Source organism: Stomoxys calcitrans, chromosome 3 (assembly GCF_963082655.1).
Source record: "Stomoxys calcitrans chromosome 3, idStoCalc2.1, whole genome shotgun sequence".
Taxonomy (NCBI): domain Eukaryota; kingdom Metazoa; phylum Arthropoda; class Insecta; order Diptera; family Muscidae; genus Stomoxys; species Stomoxys calcitrans.
This window is the reverse complement of record NC_081554.1, coordinates 84,145,473-84,170,622: the sequence shown is the minus strand read 5'-3', so window position 1 is coordinate 84,170,622 and position 25,150 is coordinate 84,145,473. Positions and strand designations below refer to the sequence as shown.

General features: G+C 37.5%; 1 protein-coding gene across 2 annotated transcripts in view; it reads right to left on the bottom strand.

The window, feature by feature from the left end:
* LOC106092244 (protein PALS2) overlaps positions 1 to 25,150 on the bottom strand; it is an 85,975-nt gene that overhangs the window by 55,498 nt on the left and 5,327 nt on the right. For both annotated transcript variants that reach the window (XM_013259035.2, XM_013259034.2), the window contains exon 2: positions 20,227 to 20,345. In XM_013259035.2, the coding sequence (XP_013114489.1) occupies positions 20,227 to 20,345 (119 nt within the window). The remainder of the gene's footprint in view (positions 1 to 20,226; positions 20,346 to 25,150) is intronic.

Sequence of the window (25,150 nt, the reverse complement as noted above, 5' to 3'; positions counted from 1 at the left end):
TTTTCTGGGGGTCTACCCTTTCCCAAAATACCACACAAACAGCAATTATTTACTGAACATCCCAATATAGGGCGCACATAAAGTTATTTGGGCGTAGAATACGAATCTGATATCCAAATGTGGGACCATGTATTTGGGGCACCGTGCCTACCCCAAAACACCCCCGAAAGGCTAAAAATTTACCGACGATGCCAATATGTGGCTCAAATGAATGGTATTTGAGATTCAAAAACAAATTTGATATTCACTTTTGGGGCCAAGTGTTTGGGGGACTATAAACTCTCCTTAAACCAATGGCAATATGGGGTTTAAATAAATGGTATTTGAGAGAAGAGCTGATATTTTTTCCGGACCAAGAGGCTGGGGGAGCACCTCACACCCGAAAACCTGAAATAAAGTCTTTTAAGAATGGAGTACATCTAACACCTTAACTTAAATGACATTAAACCCTCCGAGCGACATTAAACTCCGTCCAATAAAGGTCACATGGGATTTAGATAAAGGCGCTTATATTGTTATACTGTTAGTCAAGCGAAATGCATATAATACAGGGTGGCTGATGAATATTGCTACAATGATGAATATTGCTACATTTTTTTTTCGGTGTATGGAATACATTTTTCTTTTATTCATGTTAAATTAAATTATTAAATTAATTATTAAATTATTATTAATTAAATCAATTAATTAATTAATTAAATTAATTATTAAATTATTATTATTAAATAGAAAAAAAGTTATTACATTTTTTTTTGGTAGCGGCTTTCATCAGCCACCCTGTATTTTCGTATCATGGTATTTCACTAAAAGCTCTTTAATTGTCGAAAATAAATATTCTAAGGATAATTTTGTTCCATATAAAGTAAAAAAAGGCGCAGCGGAGAGGGGCCTGGTTCAGCTAGTTTTATTATAAATGCGTGATCTGTTAAGAAAGTTCGTGGCGCGCTTCTTCCATTCCATCCTCATATTTGGCTCAATGGGTACGTAAATAAGCAGAATTGACGATTTTGGAGTGAAGATCAGCCAGAAGCATTGCAAGAGCTACCAATGCATCCAAAAATAGTCACAGTTTGGTGCGTTTTATGAGCTGGTGGCATCATTGGACCGGACTTCTACAAATATGATGCGAATCATATCGATGATATCCAACTTTTTTTGCCCAAAATGCAAGAACTTGACTTGCATGACATGTAGTTTCAACAAGACGTTGCCACTATACCTCATAGAGCCGATTGGAACAACAATACCCCTAAGAATATGGACTACTAAATACTACAACAAATGCTGGTGACATGTAAGCTTCTATAACAAGTGGTGTCACTAAGCGGCAGGCCGTCCGTACTCGGCATAAAAAGGGAGGTCCACATCATGAGAGAAGTATCCCCTGTTGCTTAATTGATTGTCCATGGGATAATACATAGACTAGACTAGATACAAATGGTTTCAGACTAGACGAATATGTGAGATTCATGATGTACTCTGACTCTGGGGCTTAGTATAACGAGAAAGTTACCTGATCGACGTTGTGTGTTTCAAGCGGAAATCTTTGCAATTAATGAAGTGGTGATAATATATTTATAACGCTTTGCATAAATGTTTTCTTAGACTGCAGGGCTGTCATTAAATCTATGGAGAAAGTATTTCCGTCGCGCTAATGACTGAACAGTTTATAATTCACCCATAATGGGTACCGAGTCTTAGGGTTTGTACCAGGGAATTGTAGGAAAGGCGAGCTTGCAAGACTTGGAACTAAGGGAGCTGGCATCTGTGGTATGGCTCTAACGACATTTATTCTAATTCTTCGAGATAAGGCCCAGGAGTCAACGGATGACGGATGTCACAAATTGCTGCCTTTTAACACTCTAAGAGTATGTGGTCCAATCTCAACTTGAAGAGATCTACCGCTATGCTGTAATTGCTGAACAGAATTCTCACTCATCATGAACACCGTTATGACAGGTCACTGTCTAATTAAAAACATGCTAATATATTAAAGGTTTCAAGTGATGATTTCTACGGAAGCTATGAGGACATAAACTTAGGGAAAACTATAAAACATCTGTTGTGTTCGTTACCGTACTGGCAAACAAAAAGAGTTCCACTTCAGATTTTTATTTTTTTTTTTCATCGCAGTCCACCGCCTCCGTAGTTTGGTGGAGATGGAACGAAATCTTAAAGGAATGGAAGAGGTTTCCGATCGGATACCTAAAACGATACTTGAGGTTATAGCTGGCAAACTATTGGTATTCGCAACATTCGATATTTTCGATATTTCTAATAATAAATATCGATAGTATCAATATCGTTTAAAATAGAAACAATATCAATGAATGGACCGATGAAGACGAAATTGTATAAAGTCAGTAGGAAATCATTGTAAAAACTGTTTGCCTTATCGGATGAAAATTGCGCCCTCTATAAGCTCAAGAAGTATAAAATGAGCTGATTCGAACGATAATTGAAATACTCAACAAGAAGGACAATTGAGATATATGATTAGGATACACTCCCAATGGGATTGCTAATTTTTTGTTAAATTTTACAAATAGTGTAACTTTGCCAATAGTATCGAGAGGAAAAATGTCAATGGATATTCAGCCAAAAACTGAAATATCGATAGTGCCAGCTCTACTTGAGGTCGAGTGTGAGGAATAACTGCCAGTGGCGCAGTCTTGGATGGACGGAACTCTGGTATTCCCATCTATAATTGCTACACAGCTAGATCAGAGTGGACCTAGGGACTGAGATCTGTTTTCGACTGCCTGACCATTACACGGTCTTGCAGGCGGAGATATGGGCGATAACAGAATGTGTGGGATGGTGTGGTATTAATACCAGGATACCGAGTGTGAACATCTTTACGGACAGTAAACTGACCATCAGGGCAATAACAAGCAGGACGTTAAGATCACGAACAGTCTTGGAGAGTAAGAAGGAGATCAAGGCCTACTCTGAGGATGGCACGATCCGCATCGTATGGGTGCCGGGCCAAGCGGAGTGAGGAGGAATGAAAGAACAGGCTATGTGGCAGTAAAGGCCAGAGGACTGCCGTCAGTAAACTTGATTAAATCGAGGTCTTGCGTGTCGACGCAGTCCGAGTTAATGGCGTGGGCGAAACGATCGATTGGACGACGAAATTCATATGGAGAGATTCGGATCGTGAGAAGTCAAGGCTATTACTGAAAGGAACTATAAAGGTGGTCAATATAGCATTCGGTATCATAACGAAACACATGGAACTACGAGCTCACTTATGCAAAATAGGCGCGGCAACTTATAGCATGTGGGGGAGATGGTCAGACGTTGCACATTGGAAGAAAATAGAAAACTTATAAAAAATATGCTGAGTTGGAACGGGTTAAGAACTGTGCTAAATATGCTTTAAATCGGTTCATAACCTGATATAGCTGCCATACAAACCGATCTTGAATCTTGATTTCTTGAGGCACTACAGGCCGCAATTTTTATCCGATTTGGCTGAAATTTTGCATAAGGTTTTTCGTTATGACTTACAACAACTGTGCAAAGTATGGTCCATTACCTGATATAGCTGCCCTATAAACCGATCTGGGATCTTGACGTCTTAAGCCTCTATAGGGCGCAATTATTATCTGATTTTGTGAAGTTTTGTACAACGGCTTCTCCCATGACCTTCAACATACGTGTCAAATATGGTCTGCATCGGTCCATAACCTAAAACAGCTCCCGTATAAACCGATCTCTCTATTTTACTTCTTGAGCCTCTAAAGGGCGCAATTCTTACTCGAATTGACTGAAATTTTACACAAACTCGACAAATGCGATCTATGGTGGAGGGCCGTACTTATCACGCTTTTACTTGTTTGGTATTTAGAACGCCATCTTTTCAACCTAACCTAACATCTATTTCACACTACCTAACATAATATAGGTTTTTATTAAGTTGAATGCTTGTCTATATTAAATAATGTGAACAATGGCAAGTTATTAAACTTTTCAGGCAATCTGGTTGCCTCGACGGTAGAAACTAGAAGGCATCTTACTAAGATTTGCATATTTTTTTCTGGTGGATAATAAGCGAGGTCTGTTTCCCTGTACAGCAGATTTTATTACAGGCCACCGTAGCGCAGAGGTTAGCATTTTCGCCTATGTTGCTCAACGTCCGCTCTATCATTCTGGGCTTTATCCTGGCGATAATATCAGAAAAATTTCTGTGGTTATCCCCTCCACAACAATTTTGAGGTTCTATGCCTTATAAAAATGTCACCCCAAAGAGGTGTCGCACTGCGGCACGCCGTTCGGACTTGGCTGCAAAAAGGAGGTGCCTTATCATTGAGCTTAAGACTTGAATCGGACAGCACTCATTGAGAAGTTTGGCCCAATTCCATAATAAAATGTTCATGGGAAAATTTGCATTTGCAGCAGATTTTGTGGATCAAACATAAAAGCTAAGTGTTTCAGAAAACAACACTCATATCTGTTTTTTTTTCTGCTAAAAATTGGTTGAGAGTAATTTACTTTATTTCCAAGGACATGCCAATATTATTTCCAATAAAAGCAAGTTTGAATTATTTCAAGAAATTACCTTGACGAGTGTCATGTTTGATTTATGCTTCACAATATTTTTGTTAATTAGCAGATATTCTAGCAGAAAGCAAGATAAGCGAGCAAAGGCGATTTTTGTTTTTTTCTGAAGTCACGTCCCCTTTAGTGCTAAGGAAGGAGGAGTTGGTATGCAAATTATAGCGACCTATCTATGGACACGATAAATTTCTATTAATTTCTCAAATGCATGTCAGCCGCTGTGTCTTATCATTATGATCTATTTGTGTTAATTTATGCTTAAACATGTAAAGTGTTCTCCAAATTACTTTCGCTGCGAAAAGTAGAAAACGGGATGGCAGAGCGGACAGAGTGAGAAACAAAATCGAAAATTATTCATTCTTCAAATAGCTGAGGTCACGCCATCATTCATATGAACAAAATTGCGTGATTTATATGGGTTTTCCTTACAATTTCATGAAGGGAAAAGTGAAGGAAGAAAAAAAATAAAAACTATGTGAGAGAAATTTTAAGAGCCTGCTGCTGGCATGGATTCAAGGAACGAGATACACACTCCAGTAATGTCTTAAGGTTTAGAGTAGCTTACATTTTTATACCCACCACCGAAGGATGGGGGTATATGAATTTTGTCATTCCGTTTGCAACACATCGATATATCCATTTCCGACCCTATGAACTATAAATATTCTTGACTAACGTAAAAATCTAAGACGATCTAGCCATGTCCGTCCGTCTGTCTGTTAAAATCACGCTACAGTCTTTAGAAATAGAAATATTGAGCTGAAACTTTGCACAGATTCTTTTTGTTATCCATAAGCAGGTTAAGTGCGAAGATGGGCTATATCGGACTATATCTTGTTCTAGCCCCCATATAGACCGATCCACCAATTTAGGGTCTTTGGGCCATAAAAGTCACATTTATTATTCGATTTTGCTGAAATTTAGAACATAGAGTTGTGTTAGGCCAGTCAGCATCATTTTTTAATTTGGCCCAGATCGGTCCAGATTTGGATATAACTGCCATATAGACCGATCTCTCGCTTAAAGGTTTTGGGCCCATAAAAGGCGCATTTATTTTCCGAAGTCGCCGAAATTTGGGACAGTGAGTTTTGTTAGATCGGTTCAGATTTGGATATAGCTGCCATATAGACCGATCTCTCGATTTAAGGTCTTGGACCCATAGATGGCGCATTTATTGTCCGATTTTGCCAAAATTTGGGACAGTGAGTTGTGTTAGGCCCTTCAACATTCTTCTTTAATTTGGCTCAGATCGGTCCAGATTTTGACACAGCTGCCATATAGACCGATCTCTCGATATAAGGTTTTGGGCCCATAAAAACGCATTTATTGTCCGATTTCGCCAAAATTTGGGATAGTGAGTTGTGCAAGGTTCTTCGACAACATTTTGAAATTTGGTCTAGATCGGTCCAGATTTGGATAAAGCTGCCATATAGACCGCTCTCTCGATTTAAGGTTTTGGCCCCATAAAAGGCACATTTATTTTCCGATTTCGCCGACATTTGGGACAATGAGTTATGTTAGGCTTTTCGACATCCTTGTCGTATATGGTTCAGATCGGTCAATATTTGGGTATGGTTACCAAAAAGACCAATATTGGGTTCTACAAAATTGAACAATGAATAGACCACTCAATATCCGTGCCAAATTTGGTTCAAATCGGACCATATTTCGATAAAGCTGCTGTGCATTTTTCACCAGATTATGACGAAAGGTGGTTCACATATATACCCGAGGTGGTAGGTATCCAAAGTTCGACCCGGCCGAACTTAACGCCTTTTTACTTGCTATTCTAGATTCTATTGTAATTTTATAAAGGACCCCATGGCTCAAATTACAAAATTGAGTAGAAAATAATTCGGCCGGGCCGAATCTTATATACCCTCCACCATGGATCGCATTTGTCGAGTTCTTTTCCCGGCATCTCTTCTTAGGCAAAAAAAGCATATAAGAAAAGATTTGCTCTGCTATTAGAGCGATATCAAAATATGGTCCGGTTTGGACCACAATTAAATTATATGTTGGAGACCTGTGTAAAATGTCAGCCAATTCGAATAAGAATTGCACCCTTTGGGGGCTCAAAAGTAAAATAGAGAGATCGATTTATATGGGAGCTGTATCGGGCTATAAACCGATTCAGACTATAATAAACACGTATGTTGATGGTCATGAGAGTATCTGTCGTACAAAATTTCAGGCAAATCGGATAATAATTGCGACCTCTAGAGGCTCAAGAAATCAATATCCCAGATCGGTTTATATGGCAGCTATATCAGGTTATAAACCGATTTTAACCATACTGGGAACAGTTGTTGGATGTCATAACAAAATGCTACGTGCAAAATTTCATTCCAATCGGATAAGAATTGCGCACTCTAGAGGCTCAAGAAGTCAAGACCCAAGATCGGTTTATATGGCAGCTATATCAAGTTATGGACCGATATGGCCCATTTACCAACCGACCTACACTAATAAGAAGTATTATTGCAAAATTTCAAGCGGATAGCTTTTCTCCTTCGGAAGTTAGCGTGCTTTAGACAGTCAGACTGACGGACATGGCCAGATCGACATATAATGTCCTGAGGATCAAGAATATATAGACTTTGTGGGGTCTCAGATGAATATTTCGAGTAGTTACAAGCAGAATGACGAAATTAGTATACCCCCCATCCTATGGTGGAGGGTATAATAATGTTAAGTGAAAACGCCTGCAACCACTAACGAAAAAAAAACTTCATTTACATAAGCACTGCAGGATAATAATATTCATATGTATAGGCCGCTTAACAAATAAAATCTAATTTTTCCACAAAAAAATGTATACCGAATTGCTGGTCATGTTCTGGACTGGTTAGAAGTTTAATCAGTCATGTGAAGCTTTACTGTGCTATTTTCTCTTACATTAACAAACTAAATCGCCTAAGTACACATTATGAACACATGAAACGTAAGGATTATTTATTATATCTCTTATATATTGCGTGACTTGTACCGGGAAAAGAAATATAAAAATATAGAATATACATATATTAGTTATGGTAACTGACACAGTTAGAAAGGTTTTTAAGTAGTATATGTTCCGTGACATGTTCGACAGAAGCTGTAGGTCAGGTGAAGCTAACATTAGAAAAGGATAAGCAATGTATTATCTCATTACAACCTAAACTCCAAGGGATGAAGTATGTTAATGATCTCAAGTAAGCAGTAACCCGGCTGAAAAATTACAAGGTAGGCAAAGCCGATGGTCTGTCTGCAGAACTATTTTATGACAGTGGCGTTAGGTTATATGAGCAAGTTCATTTACACCATATGTCACACTCGACTATTGCTGTTTCAGAAGTTCCAAAAACAATCAGTGGATATAATCGTTAAATTTTTTGAGGGAAATAATCCAAAATAATTAAGCCACAGCAGCTTCTACGAGCCATCTTTAATCTTTTTAGCCACCACCGAAGGATGGGCGTTATTCATTTTGTCATTCCGTTTGCAACACATTGAAATATCCATTTCCGACCCTGTTAGTATATATATTCTTGACCATCGTAAAAATCTAAGACAATCTAGCCAGGTCCATCCGTCTGTCTGTTGAAATCACGCTACAGTCTTTAACAATAAAGATATTAAGCTGAAGCTATGCACAGATACTTGTTTTGTCCATAGAGAGGTTAAGTTCGAAGATGGGCTATATTGGACTATATCTTGATATAGTCCCCATATAGACTGATCTGCCGATTTAGAGTCTTAGGCCCATGAAAGCCTCATTTATTTTCCGATTTCACTGCAATTTGGTACAACGAGTTGTGTTAGGGTCCTTAACATCTATTTTAAAACGTCCCGGTTTGATCTCTCGATTGAATTTGGACCCAAAATATGCGCATTTATTGTCCGATTTTGCTGAATTTTATAGAGCAAGTGGTGTTAAGCCCCTCAACATCCCTGTTCAATATGGCCCTGATCGGTTCAGATATGGATAGATCTGCTATATGTACCGATCTCCCGAGTTCAGGTTTTAGGCCCCCCATTAACGGGGAATTTATTAACTGATTTCGCTGATATTTGGCACAATGGATTATGTTATGACCCTCGACATTCCTATCGAGTATGGTCAAAATCAAGCTATATTTGGATATAGCTGTCATATATACCGTTTTCACGATTTAAGTTCTTGGGCTCATAAAAGCAGCGTTTATTACCCGATTTCGCTGAAATTTGGCAGAGTGCACTGTGTTAGGCTCTTCGATACCCGTGCTTAATATGGCCTTTGCGATTTTGATGAAATTCGGTACATGGAATTACGTTGGGCCCTTCGACATATTTTTTTTTAATTTGCCCGAGATCGGTTCAGATTTGGATATAGCTGCCATATAGATCGATCACTCGATTTAAGGTCTTGGGCCCATAAAAGGCGTCGCTGAAATTTGGGACAGTGAGTTGTGTTAGGCCCTTCGATATAATTTTTTTAATTTTGCCCAGATCGGTTCAGATTTGGAAATAGCTGCCATAGGCCCTTCGAGATCTTTTTTCAATTTGGACCAAATTTTTTTGTCCGATTTCGCTGAAATTTAAAACAGTGAGTAATGTAAGGCCCCTCGATATCCTTCTTTAAGATGGCCCAGATCGGACCCGATTTGAATATATTGGTTGCCCAAAAAGTAATTGCGGATTTTTTAAAAGCTTAGAATGAACTTTAATCAAATATATAATTGCCATTTTGTTCGATAACCTTTTGCCATCTTCCTGGCAAATTTAGTATTCCACGCTCATAGAACTTCTGGCCTTTATCTGCAAAAAACTGAACCAAGTGCGATTTTATAGCCTCATCATTGCCGAAAGTTTTACCATTTAAGGGGTTCTGCAAAGATCGAAATAAATGGTAGTCTGATGGTGCAAGGTCAGGGCTATATGGTGGATGCATCAAAAGTTCCCAGCCAAGCTCACTCAATTTTTGGCGAGTGACCAAAGATGTGTGCGGTCTAGCGTTGTCCTGGTGGAATATAACACCTTTACGATTGACCAATTCTGGTCGCTTCTCCTTGATGGCTGTATTCAATTTGTCCAATTGTTGACAGTAAACATCCGAATTAATCGTTTGGTTCCTTGGAAGCAGCTCAAAATATACCACACTCTTCCAATCCCACCAAACAGACAGCATAACCTTCTTTTGGTGGATATCAGCCTTTGAAGTGGTTTGAGCTGGTTCACCATGCTTGGACCATGATCGTTTTCGACTAACGTTGTTGTAAACAATCCATTTTTCATCTCCAGTTATGATTCGTTTTAAAAACGGATCGAATTCATTGCGTTTAAGGTGCATATCACAAGCGTTGATTCTGTTAATACATGTGGTACCCAAATATCAAGCTTTTTCACCAGTCCAAGACTTTTTATGTGATAATGAACGGTTGATTTTGGTATATTTAACTTCTCTCCTATCTCACGCTCAGTTACATGACGATCCAATTCGATTAATGCTTCGATTTGGTCATAATCAACTTCATTTGGCCGACCGAAAAATCTGCAATTACTTTTTGGGCAACCCAATAGCTGCCATATAGCCCAATCTCTCGATTTAAGGTTTTGGCCCCATAAAAGATGCATTTATTATCCGATTTCGCTGAAATTTGACACGGTGACTTGTGTTAAGCTTATCGACATCCATGTCTTATGACTTTCAGATCGGTCTATATTTGGATAAAGCTGCCAAAAAGACCAATATTGAAACGTGACTTGCATTTATTAGACCACTTAATGTCCGTGCCAAATTTGGCCCAAATCGGACCATATATAGATATAGCTGCTATGGGTGCACAAATAATGCATATTTCGCCGGATTATATCGAAAAGTGGTTTATATATATACCCGAGGTGGTGGGTGTCCAAAGTTCGGCCAAGACGATATTAATGCCTTTTTACTTGTTTTTGAAATAAATGTTAATTTATGTAATATTTTCCTTTTTTGCGTCAATTTTTGCTTTTCTCTAAAGGCTGTGATTTTCACAGGGAGACTAAATCTTCAATGACTAGTCTTAAGTTGGCATCACATTAACCAAATGCAAATTTGCACATGAACAGTCCATTAAGGAAAACGGGGATTCTTCTCTCATACCCGTGTGTGCTTTCCCACCGTAGCGCAGAGGTTAGCATGTCCGCCTATGACGCTGAACGCCCGGGGGGGTCGAATCCTGGCGAGACCATCAGAAAAAATTTTCAGCGGTGGTTTTCCCTCCTAATGCTGGCAACATTTGTGATGTACTATGTCATCCAAACTTCTCACTAAAGAGGTGTCGCACTGCGGCAAAATTTGTTCATGGGCAAAATTTGCAATTTTATGCCACTATGGACATACACATAAGCCAGTAATCGGCTTGTTGTGCGCTCTTAAAACTATAAAGTAACCTCTAAAAAGAAAATTTTTATTTAGGAATTCCATGCTACTTACAAAGTTCTTAATTGCTTTCAATACCACTCCCCTAAGTTGGTTCATGTCGACCACTTAGAAGAGAAGTTTATTGAATTAAAGTTTCTGCTGCATGTTTTTGGACAATTTATTCAAGATTTATCATTTGATCTTTAAGGATTCTTAAAATATTGTGTCCTGTAAAGCGATACCTCACAAATGTTGCCAGCATAAGTTAGGGGGATAAACACCACCAACCAATTTAGTGGAAACAGCATATTTTAAACAGTTTAAACAGGGGCTCATGAAGCCAATTTGTGAGAGGTGTTATTACAAAAGATATATCAGTTTATTAACCGATTTGAACTATATTCGACACGAGCATTGGGAGAGAAGCAGAAGTCCTCGCACAAATCGGTTAAAAATTGCGCCCTCTAAGGACTCAAGAAGGCCAATCCCGAGATCGGTTTATATGGGAGCTATATCAGATTATTGACCAACTTTAACCTAATTTTATGGTGAGAGTCATAACAGATGACCTTGTGCAATATTTCAGCTTATTCGGAATTAAATTACTCCTTCTAAAGACTCAAGACGTCAAATCGGAAGATCGGTTTTCGTAGGAGAAAAGCTAGGCGCTTGAAATTTGGCACAAATACTTCTTATTTGTGTAAGTGAGTGGGAATTGTAAATGGGCTATATCGGCCCATGTTTTGATATAGCTGCCATATAAACTGATTTTGGATCTTGACTTCTTCAGCTACTAGAGGGCGCAATTCTTATCCAATTTGGCTGAAATTTTGCATAACGTGTTTTGCTATGACTTCCACCAACTGTGCCAAATATGTTATCCACTTCTTCGAAATAGTAGAGGAAGAAAAAACTATATAGTATGTCTGCTTTGTGGGCGTGTCCCACACTGCAAGTTTTAATTCTTTGAAGACTTGTCTGAAGTTAGGTATGCGAATATTCGAAAGTTGTTATTCTTTCTAAAGCGAATGGGTTCATAAAATCGTAGGAACTAGTAGTCAACCTTCTGGCCTTAGGAATAATTAATGTAATGCAATGAAGAGCTACATTTCTTAGACTTTGATAAGAATTCGACTATGATAGTTCCATTTCAGAATCAATTCTCACACTGATAACAGGTACTGCAAAAGCATACTTAATTCAGTCCCATCTCATTAAAGGAAGAAATATGTAAATCCATGAACCCAACAACAAAGTTGATCATATCATATGTAAGTTTAAATGAAAAGTGTCAGTACAGCTCATGAATCAGATTGAAACGACTAAGTTAATTTTTCCACAGCCATAATCCCCTCGTTCACCAATACCATCTCTTTGTTATTATATTGAAATTCTAACCAAATATTTCTCTAGATGAGGAGTTTAGCATTGATTCATATAAAGTTTTCTATTGGAGTGAAGTAGATGTTCAACTGACATCAGTTTCGCCATTTTCCATGGACTCAAAGCTAATTTCCCATATGAGAATACTTCTTATCTAAATCTCTGTTGTCATCCATTCTCCCTTTCCATACCCAACTATTTATCTGAATTGTCATTTTGCAAATCTCTGCAGATTGTCGACGGTAATGTCAACATTTTACCCCTGGGAAATTTATAAACTTTATCGCAATCAAATTTCGCATTCTCTTTCTAAATCCATTCGTAAACAATAAAAAAAACCCAAGCGTTCAGTATAAACACATGGCAAACGGTAGTAAAATAAATCGACAACAACACAAACACGCAATGTCAATGTGACGCAGCGAGAGGCCTATCAAAACAAAAGTGTCTAAAAAATATATAGGTTAATGAAAATTTAAGTGAGATGTACAAATAAAGAGAAGAATAATGTCAGTTCCAGTACTCAAAAATTTGCACACATTATTGCTGAAAGCTCTTCAAGTAATTCTTTTGACTTCTGAAAAGAATAGTAGGGAAAAAAATCGCAACTCAATTGACGGTATTCTCCCAATGCAGAATACGCACTAGCGGATGCATAACACAAAAAGTACAAAGCCGATATTACCGTCTTAAAACAAGTGGGATGGATTGGGAAAGGCATTACAACATCACTTTAAGGAGGCTTGTATTACAACTGTGATGATAAAACACTTTATCTCCAGATTTGAACCCCGTTTACACTGCCCTTTAAATTCGGATTTAATGGCGCGATCATCTGTTTTCCCTTTATAAAATCAACTGACGAGTATCTTAAATCGGGAGTTAATGAGCAGTGTAAACAAGATTTTGCTTTGGTAAATGAGAGTCTAGCCAAAATTCGCATAAAGCCACATTCTTCTACATCTGTCTCATATGTGCCCATACCTCGATCGCATGGGCCTAGAGGGAACATACGACCTCTACCTCGATCATGATATTAAAATCAGTAGCCAGAAGGAAGGGATACAGGCACATCCTCCAACTTAGGCAAAGAAGGAAATCTTGTAACAGATACAGATAATGTGCTTAAGATATGAAAACAACACTTCCTTAACTGCTGATATCTAGCAATAGTGGCGACAAGGATAGCCCCGAAACAATCTCTGATGGAAATATAGTTGAGGTCAGTGTAGCAGTAACCTGGCGGAAGAACAGCAAGGCTGTTGAAACCGATGAGTTACCCTCTGAAATATTTAAGACCGGATGCCATACTCTGATCTAGGCAATCTGGCTAGTAGAACACAACACAGTATTTGCAAACTTGATTGTGAGGGATTAAAATGCAAAGTCAAAGAGATAATTGGGTCTTGCGAATCCAGCTTTAAACGTGGTAAATCCAGCATTGACTAAAAATTCACACTATGCCAAATACTGCCAAAGAACGAGACACAACTAATCGATACTTATCATCTTTTAATCGACTCCAAAGCCTTTTAATAGGCCCATACATACAAAGGTATATTAAGTTATGTCTGAGTTTGCTGTCCCCTCTAGATTGATATGGAGGATGCCGCTAGCTGACATTTTGCCTAGTTAAGATAGGAAACCACCTCTCCGAACCGTTCAATATCTTTTTAATATTCTGCTGTATTATAATATTATATGATATAAAGGTTTTAATAGACATGACACACAAAATATCAGCGACCTTAGAACTACGAACTGTATGACGACGTTTACAAAGTTCAACATTTCAAATACAACGATTACATTGGTTAGGCCATTTTGACGGAATGAATGAATATGCCCCAGCTTAAAACCCATTTGAATATGAATTTGAGAGAGCACGCAGAAGGGGAACTCAAAACTTCGATGGCAAGATCAAGTGCAGAAAGACATATAGAAACTAGCAGCTTCTTTAATTAAACATGAAACGCAGAATATATTTTGAGTTTGGCTAATAGATGAAATGGTTTATAGCAGCCAAATAATTAACATTAATTTATCGTAGGATAAACGAAAACGAAAAAGATTTGGAGAGATTTGTAATTGAACTGGGGGCTTCATCTGCAGACTTCTGTAGTACAATTTATACACTTGTTTAAGCAAAGACAACAACCAGGCTTTAACTAGAAAACTTTATCTTCACTCCTTTAAAGCAGAATATATTTTGAGTTTGGCTAATAGATGAAATGGTTTATAGCAGCCAAATAATTAACATTAATTAATCGTAGGATAAACGAAAACGAAAAAGATTTGGAGAGATTTGTAATTGAACTGGTGGCTTCATCTGCAGACTTCTGTAGTACAATTTATACACCTTTTTAAGCAAAGACAACAACCAGGCTTTAACTAGAAGACTTTATCTTCACTCCCTTAAGGCAGTCGCTAAATAACAAGAAAAACTGTCAGTACTAAATAATCTGGTTACCCAACGCAAAATGTAGCAACTACAATATTTACTTTTAAGAGAGGCCTAAATTACTCTTTGAATTACTTGTACATGAAGATATGACACAAAAAAAAAGTCCTACTAAAATTAAACTTAAAATTCTTATTTTAAGCTTAAATTTGTTCTTGAAAATTCAAATACAATTCAAATATACAATTCAATTTAGAGGGCGCAATTCCTATCCGATTTGGCTGAAATTTTGCATGACGTATTTCATTTTTACTTTCAACAACTGTGTCAAATAAGGTTCATATCGGTTCATAACCTGATATAGCTGCCATATAAACTGATCTGGGATCTTGACTTCTAGAGGGCGCAATTCATATCCGAGTTGGTTGACATTTTTTACAACGGCTTCTTCCATATGGTCTGAATCGATCAACATACAGTTCCCATATAAACCGATCTCTCTATAGAGCACAATTCTTATTCAATTTGGCTGAATTTTCGCACAATGAATTCTACTATGGTCTTCAACCTTCACTTTATTTATGGTCCGAATAGGACTATAACTTGATATAGCTCTAATAGCATAACAATTCTTATCCATTATTCTTTTTTTTGCCTAAAAAGAGATACCGGGCAAAGAACTCGCGAATGCGGTCGATGGTGTATGGCATATAAGTTTCGGCCCCGCCGAACTTATCGCACTCTTACTTGTTTTACCATTATGGACGTTTGTTCAAACAAATGGCTTTTAAGCTTATCAGCACTTAAAAACAGCCAATTTAAGCTTAATCGGACATCGGAATATAGGAATTCAATTTTTTTTGAGACCGAAAACTAAATGCTACCCCTTGATTGTTTCTCATCATTATAAACCAGTTTTGAGTTGATATATTCTCGTGTACATTTTATTGTCAATGTGTGTATGTCTGTTTTTCAATTTGGTGTTTGATTTTGGCATGTTTGCCGAATTCTTTTAGTAGGCCGGTCGAGACAAATGGTAAAAAGTGTTATGTGAAATAGGTGTTATGTTCTATAAAGTGTTGTTATAAAAAAATCCTTGCTTTCACCGTTTTGGCACATGCTGACCAAAGCCACATAGAACGCCTTGAAAGAAAAAAATTGTTTGGTTGAAAAGAGTCAGAAGAAGATACATGGCTCTATCAGAAATTATGATCCACTATGCCAGTCAAAGTGTTTTGAAAAAAAACGCACACTTGCCCAACTTTTATTTTTTTAAGTTTTTTTGCTATGCTTTGAATAGAAAACATTAAATATGATCTCGAGCTAGACAATCTAAGAAAAATCACAAAATATATTTTCTTATTTTAAGCGCTGATGAAAACGTCTTTCTTTTGCAAGTTTCTTTATTTTAAATTGATTCTGTTTTCTAATTCGTTCTCCCATTTTTTTAGCTTTACATTTTTTTTTCTCTTTTTCACAGGTTTCTTCTCCTTGTATTTTTCTTTTTTTCTAATTATTGTAATTATCCTATTTTTTCTTCCATGTTTTTTAAATTCTTATTTAATTTTCACCCATTTTTTTCATTTTTTTTTCAAATTTTTAAATTTTTTTTTCAAATTATCCTACTTTTTTTCCTATTTATATTCGAATCAGACATTTTTATTATTAAATTGTACTTGTAGATATAATTTCTTATAATTAAAACTATTGTTACAAATTTATGCTTTATTCCGAATTTCTTCTGGGGTTTGGGGGAATAAATCAATTACTAATGATACTTAAATCAAGCCTATCATAAGCTTGAATGAAGTATCAAGGAGGCATAAATCAAGTGTAAATGGCAGAGAATTTAACTTTATATGGGATCAAATCTAGTACTGATCGGCTTAATTCAAGTATGGTCAGATTATCTTCAAGTATGTATGTTGCTTGAAAGAAACTAAAACGTACCAAAATTAAGCTGGAGTGTACTTGATTCAAACTGGAGATTACTTAAATCAAGAGCTTGTTGGTTAGAAAAAACCATTGGGTCGGATTAAATCAAGTACACTCAAAAAAAAGAGAAGAAAAGTTCAAAATTCTTGATTCAAGTATGAAAATCGGCCGCACATTTCTGATGTTGCCCAGTGCCTGACGTTTCACTCATTGTTTAAAATTTAATCGAAATCGGGTGAAAAATTTTCCTTTTATGGACTCAATACTCTATTTCGGAGGATCGTTCTTTATGGCAGCTATATCCAAATATATTCCAACCTGGACCACATTCGGCAAAGGAGTGAAGAGGTCTACAAAAACTCACTGTTTCAAATTTCATCGATATCGGATGAAAAATGCTACTTTATGAGCTCAATGCTCTATTTCGGTAGATCGGTCTATATGGCAGCTATATCCAAATATGATCCGATCTGGACCACATTCAATAGAAAGGTGTGGGGGTCTACCAAAACTCACTGTTCCAAATTTCATCGAAATCGGATACAAAATGTTACTTTTATGGGCTCAATACTCCACACATGAACAATATTGGGTGTGAGTGCAACACAGAGAGTAAGAGTAAGCTCAAATTCATAACTACTTTCCAAGAGTAGGCATAAAATAAGAATTGTCGACGATGCTGTTAGTTGTAAAAATAGACAATTGTATTTGTTAACCTTAAGCCGTGCACATTATAAACAAGTGGTTGGCTAAGTTGGTAGCGCATCTGACTAGCTAAAGCGAGGACCTGTGTTCCAACACCACTGGCAACCAAAAGTAAAGGTAGCACAAATATGGAAAAATGGTAAAAAATAAGAGTTTAATCAAAAAACTACATTTAAATGTAAAAAATAATAAACAAACAGCAACAGCATTTTTTTAATTTAAGATCTAAGATCCAATTAGATGATATAATAATATATAATTGGATCTGTTTATATCTCAGACAAATTCGAGATACAATTGTATCTAATTATATCAAATTGTATCAGATTGTATCCAACTAGATCTAATATAACCATTTTTCGGATCTAATTATATCTGATGCCAGATATAATTGGATCTGACCATATCAACTTTTCTTTACTCGGGTGTGGACAAAACATTCAACTATTTTGTCGTTCTAATATTCCCTTACTCTCTCCTATTATGTTCTCTTGTATCAGTAAAACAAGTCTTACATCTGTCTTATTATGTCTATACGATGATGAACGTTGCCGAATTCAAAACCCAATCCAATAAGAAGAAGACTAGCCTTCTCTTACCATATACTTACTATACTTTAATTGGCTATGAAAGAATATTTGTTCCACTAGCCGAACGTAGAATGGCGCTCCAAGCGCCTCGATCTTCTGCGCTCATTCTAAAATCTCTGACACCAAGTTTCGAGGTGTCTCCCACCATTTGATCTTTCCATCGGGCTTTTGGTCTTCCCGGTTTGGAGCTTCTTTAGTCATTCTGACAACATGACCAAGACAACACAGCCGTTGTATTTTGATAAGTGTAACTATGCTATCGTCGTCATACAGCTCATATAGGTCGTGGTTCATACGCCGCCTATATTCTCCATTAACGCAAACTGGTGCATATATTTTACGAAGGATCTTTCTCTCAAATACTCCAAGCACTGCCTCATCTGCTTTCGCAAGTACCCATGCTTCAGAACCATATAACAGCACGGGTAGTATCAGTGTCTTGTATAGTGTAATCTTCGTCTGTCGAGATTTGGCCTTCTTTCTTATCTGCTTTCTTAGTCCAAAGTAGCATCTGTTTGCCAGTATTATTCTTCGCTACATGAATGCCTTCCATCTATCACAACGTGATCAATTTGCTTTCTCGTGTTTTGATCGGGTGACAGCCATGTGACTTTGTAAATATTTTTATGTTGAAATCTGGTGCTACTAACTACCATGTTTTTTGCCGCGGCGAAATCTATCAGCCTCAACCGATTACTGGACGTTATCTCGTGGAGGCTAAACTCTCCGACTGTTGAACCAAAAATGTCTTCCTTCCTTTTACTTTCAATGATGTTGAATATTTTTCTTTTAGGTACTATTCTCAAAATCCAACTCAGAGATAAATACCATTAGTCACTTGTTATACCCCCACCATAGGATAACACATCGAAATATGCGTCTCATATCCCATCAAGTATATATATTCTTGACCATCATGTCATTTTAAGTCGATCTCACCATTTCCGTCTGTGAGTCGAAAGCACGATAACTTTCGAAGGAGTAAAGCTGGGAGCTTGAAATTTTGCACAAATACTTTTTATAAGTGTAGGTCGGTTGGGATTGTAAATGGGTCAAATCGGTCCATGTTTTGATATAGCTGCCATATAAACCGATCTTGGGTCTTGACTTCTTGTCCGATTTGACTGAAATTTTGCACGTAATGTTTTCGTATCACTTCCAACAACTGTGCTAAGTATGGTTTAAATCGGAACATAGTCTTGACTTATTCAGCTTTTAGAGGGCGCAATTCTTATCAGATTTGGCTATAATGTTGCACGTTGTGTTTTGGCATCACTTCCAACAAATGTGCTAAGTATGATTCAATCGTTTCATAATCTGGTATAGGTGCCATATAAACCGATCTTGGATCTTGACTTCTTGAGCCACTGGAGTGCGCAATTCTCATCCGATTTGGACGACATTTTGCACGAGGTGTTTTATTGTGACTTCCAATAACTGTGCTAAGTATGACGCAAATCGGTAGATAACCTGATATATCTGCCCTGTAAACCGATCTGGGATCTTGACTTCTCGAGTCTCTAGAGGGCGCAATTCTCATCCGATTTGGCAGATATTTCGTACAATGGCTCCTCTCATGACTTTCAACATACGTGTCCAATATGGTCTGAATCGATCAATAGCTTGATACAGCTCTACTATAAACCCATCTCCCGATTTTACTTCTTGAGCCCCAATTCTTATCCGAATGGACTGAAATATTGCTCAATGACTTCTAAAATGTTCATTTCATTTATGGTCTTAATCGGACTATAACTTGATATTTCATTTATGGTCTGAATCGGACTATAACTTGATATGGCTCCAATAGCATAACAGTTCTTATTCATTATTCTTTATTTGCAAAAAAAAAAAAATAACGCGCAAAGAACTTGACAAATGCGATCCATGTTGGAGGGTATATAAGATTCGGCCCGGCCGAACTTAGCACGCTCTTACTTGTTTTAGGATTTTGTTTTTAGTTTTAATTTTTGTTGGATTCTTGTCTAGCTGAAAAATTCCCTGTTTGCTAATAACTTATTTTTCTGTCTATGAGTCCTCGACTGACATGTTAACCCCTGGACCCTTGTGGCCATAACATCTTCACATCATACTACGGTAAACCAAATTTCTCCTATGCCCACATTTTTAAGCCAGGTCATGATTTTATGCCCTTGCTCCTTAGTGGAATGTTCATGAGAAAAATTTGCAATTTTGCATTATTTTTCCAGTTTTGTGCCAAAATGTTCGCATCATACTTATGAAATTTTCATATCAATATATAATGGCGTAATACTCGTACTTACCAATAGTTCCTTATTCGGCGTTGATGGATTGCTTAGTAAGAGACCTTTGAGAAATATCTCATTTGTTGAAGAACGTTGCAATGTTGGCTGTTTTCCATCGACACAATGGTTGTAAGCATCTGTCAACGAAAGGAAATGAAATTGAGGAAAATCTCAGAAAATTATTTTCTTCATTAGCTTTGCCATAGAAAACTACATACATAAATAACTATTCGCACTCACACCATACATATTGTTTATATTTATTTTACTAAAAATAAGACAATGACCTGTACTATTTCTCCAAAAAAATCGCCTCAGAGAACATACCAAAAAGCTTAACAGACAAATGGAAGCTAAAAATATTCACACACTTTACACAATCATATTTAATGAATATGCATATGCAAAGTGAAGAAATTGTCTAGGCCTTAATAGAGAAGGCCTGACTGGAAATAATTTTTTTGCCTTAAAATAGAGAATTTCTAATCAAAGGTCTGCTTTTTGTGCTTAAATAGATTCTTAACTACACCCATAGAAAAAAGACACTGCCTGCTGGCTGTAAGTAGTTAATTTTGCTATTATTACAGCAGTAGTTCTGCTGTCATAGCAAAAAGTTTGCTTTTTCAAACCAGCATACTGCCTCACTATGTGCCAAGTGACCGATCATCGCCACAAAGCTCAATTTTCAACTTCGATCGATTCTACATTGATTGATTTGGTCTAGTAGAACAGCTGTAAGCTGTCAAACCCAACACATGTTTCAGCGGGTGCATACTAAGCATTACCACGTGTTTTTTGATACCCTCCACCATAGGATGGGGGTATAGTAATTTCGTCATTCTGTTTGTAACTCTTCGAAATATTCGTCTAAGACCCTATAAAGTATATATATTCTTGATCACGCAAACTTTCGAAGGAGTGAAGCTAACAGCTTGAAATTTAGCACAGATACTCCTTATTAGTGTAGGTAGGTTGGGATTGTAAATGGGTCATTACGGTTCATGTTTTGGTATAGCTGCCATATAAACCGATCTGGAATCTTGATTTCTTGAGCCTCTAGAGGGTGCAATTATTATCCGATTTGGCGATTTTGTACAACGGCTTCTCCCATGATTTTCAACATACGTGTCAAATATGGTCTGAATCATATGAAGGGCGCAATTCTTATTCGATTTGGCTAAAATTTTATACAATGACTTCTACTATGGTCCGAATTATGGTTAACTTGATATATTGGGTTGCCCAAAAAGTAATTGCGGATTTTTCATATAGTCGGCGTTGACAAATTTTTTCACAGAAAAAGTATATTTGATTAAAGTTCATTCCAATTTTTATTAAAAATGCATTTACTTTCTTTTAAAAAATCCGAAATTACTTTTTGGGCAACCCAATAGCTCCAATAGCAAAGCAATTCTTTTCTTTTATCCTTGGTTTGCCTTAAAAGAGATACCGGGAAAAGAACTCGACATATGCGATCCATGGTGGAGGGTATATAAGATTCGACCCGGACGAACTTAGCACGTTTTACTTGTTTTATATTGCCATTTAAACACCACAAGCAACACAATGAAAGCGAAATTTTACCATTCATTCACATTTTGGAAAAAATTATAACTCCCTTATCCCTAATAGCGCTGCCCAAAATCAAAAGTAGACCGATCGGGACAGTATGGACCTCAAATGAAAGGTATTCGAGAGTAAAGTACGAATGTTATATTTAAAATTGGATCCATGTATCTAGTGGGCTGGCCCAAGCTCAAAACCGCCCCAAACCTATTACCGCCCCAAAAAGGCATTTTGGACGATCCTGCCAATAAGGGACTGAAATGAAAGGTTTTCGGAAGTATGATAATAAAAATGAGGTCAAAGAAATGAGGGGCCGCCCAACCCTCTAAACCAGTCCCGAAATCGTAACATGGTGTTCAAATTAAAGGTATTTGTGAGAGTAGAACACAAATTTTTTTATCGCCTTCTGGTTGTCCCCCACACCCCAGAAACACCTTACTGAACATGGCAATATGGGGGTGCGGCGGGCTCCTAGACTCTTGGCACCAATATTAGATACCAAATCCGTGTTGTACTTCCAAATACCCTTCTTTTGAGCCACATATTGCCAAGATCGATAAATATGTCCGGCTGTGGGGTCTTTTGGGGGTGGGGCAGCCAACCAAACACTTGATCCTGAAAATAGATATCAGTTTCATGTTTTTCTTTCAAATAAATACCTTTGAGTTTTAAGGGGTTTTGGGGGAATGGCGGCCCCTAGATACTTTGATATAAATTTTAATACCATATTCGTATTCTACTCACCAATAACTTTCAATTGAGTCCTATATTGCCATTATCGGCCAATATGGCTGTTAAAATGGAGGTCTTAGTGTGGGGACGACTTCGTAGATACTTGGACCGAATTTTTAATATGAAATTTGCACTTTACTCCCAAAAACATTTCATTTAAATCCCATACTGTCCCGATCGGCCTACTTTTATTTGTGGGTGTTGCTTTTGGAGTAAGATGCAGGGTCCCCCCCTTTCCGATATTAAAAATGTATATAGCCTCTTGCTCCTTCCAGATCAACCTACATAATCTGTAGACATTTCAAGAACATCGGTTTAGTAGGTTTTGCGCATTTTTGTGCAACGGCGTCCAAAAATGGAAAAAGTTCATTTAACGTCTTAAAATTTTATTTGAGCACAAAGTACACATTTATATGGCTCTTAATGTTAATTAAAAACAAGTTACACCTAAAACCACTACTTTGGCAGTTATTAATGCACAGATCAACTCAGAATCACTTCCTAGGACGACCACCTGTCCGTGTTTTGTAATCAAGGAACAGGTCGCATTTGTTATCCAATCATCATGAAATTTTTTACATATCACTTTTTTAGTCTGGAGGCAAATGGTATGCATTTTGGTGAAAATCGGTTCAGATTTAGATAAAGGGTGATTTTTTTGAGGTTAGGATTTTCATGCATTAGTATTTGACAGATCACGTGGGATTTCAGACATGGTGTCAAAGAGAAAGATGCTCAGTATGCTTTGACATTTCATCATGAATAGACTTACTAACGAGCAACGCTTGCAAATCATTGAATTTTATTACCAAAATCAGTGTTCGGTTCGAAATGACATTTCATCATGAATAGACTTACTAACGAGCAACGCTTGCAAATCATTGAATTTTATTACCAAAATCAGTGTTCGGTTCGAAATGTGTTCATTCACCGTAACGTTGCGTCCAACAGCATCTTTGAAAAAATACGGTCCAATAATTCCACCAGCGTACAAACCACACCAAACAGTGCATTTTTCGGGATGCATGGGCAGTTCTTGAACGGCTTCTGGTTGCTCTTCACTCCAAATGCGGCAATTTTGCTTATTTACGTAGCCATTCAACCAGAAATGAGCCTCATCGCTGAACAAAATTTGTCAAAATTTGAACACATTTCGAACCGAACACTGATTTTGGTAATAAAATTCAATGATTTGCAAGCGTTGCTCGTTAGTAAGTCTATTCATGATGAAATGTCAAAGCATACTGAGCATCTTTCTCTTTGACACCATGTCTGAAATCCCACGTGATCTGTCAAATACTAATGCATGAAAATCCTAACCTCAAAAAAATCAGCCTTTACATTGATCCCATATATGTATCGCCAGATATTCACTTAAATGGCCGTAGTTGCTCCAATTTTTAACCGATTTACACGAAATTTGGTATGGAATGGTCTTTTACTCACCCTCTTTTGAATTTCATTCAAATCAGTTTAGATTTAGATATAGTTCCCATATATATGTATGGCCCGATTAAACTTATAAGCCCGAAGTAGCTACAGCTTTCGATCCTCCCGAATTTTGGTAACAATGCTCTATTTGAAAACAAAATTCTCCCTTATAGCATAAGACGTTCTAATGAACATATACCTTAGCAAATAATCGGCTTGCTGTGCGCTCTAATTACTAAAAAAGTAACTCATACAATCGGATATTGTCCGGCTGCAGACCATAGGGTTTTCCGTTTCTATTACAAATATAAAAACAAAAAAACTGGTTACTTTTTATAAGAGAAAAAAATGTTGCTGTAATAGCATTGACTGGGTTCCTAGATCGCGATTTCGTTTGGCACGACACCAAACTCATCGGTAGGATTTGTCAAACTGGACACATGCGTCTTTCTCATCTGCGAATCACTGAGAAAGTTATGTCTTCTAGGCTGACAAAATGCTCTCAAGAGTATTTTCCTTTTGTAGCGCAGCAAGAACGAAGACAAAATCCACTAAATATATTTTTGCCAAAAGAAGACATTCAACTTTGACCTCATTCTTCTTTCTTTCGGTAATAGCCTCTTCTTTTCATTATTCGGATCTCCGCATATGATTTTCATTGTCCTATCGTTCGTTGTCATAGCGTTCGTCGCCCACGCCCTTTACTCGCACTGCGTCGACCCGAAAGGCTTCGGGTTAACCAAGTTTACTAACAGCAGTCCTCGGGTTTTTACTGCCGAAACGTCTGCTCTTTCATACCCCCTTACTTCGCTATGGCCCGGCAACCAAACTATGCACATCATGCTATCCTCAGAGAAAGCGCTTATATCCTTCCTACACTCCAATACTGTTGGTGACCTTACTTCCTGGTTGTAATTGCCCTGATGGCTAGTTTAGTGCCCATTAATATGTTTACACTCGACGTCCTCGCGTTAACACCACATTACTTCACGCATTTCGTGCTCGTACATATCTCCTCCTGTGGGACCGTATTACGACGGTCAGGCATTCGAAAACAGATCTCAGTCCGTGGGCTCTCGATCTAGATCCCCAGACACACTCTGTCCTCTAGCTTCGATCGGTCTGTGTAGCATGAACTTCCACGTGGAAATACCAGAGTACTGCCAAACCAAGACTGTGTCGCAAGCAGCAGTGCCTCACACTCGACTTCAAG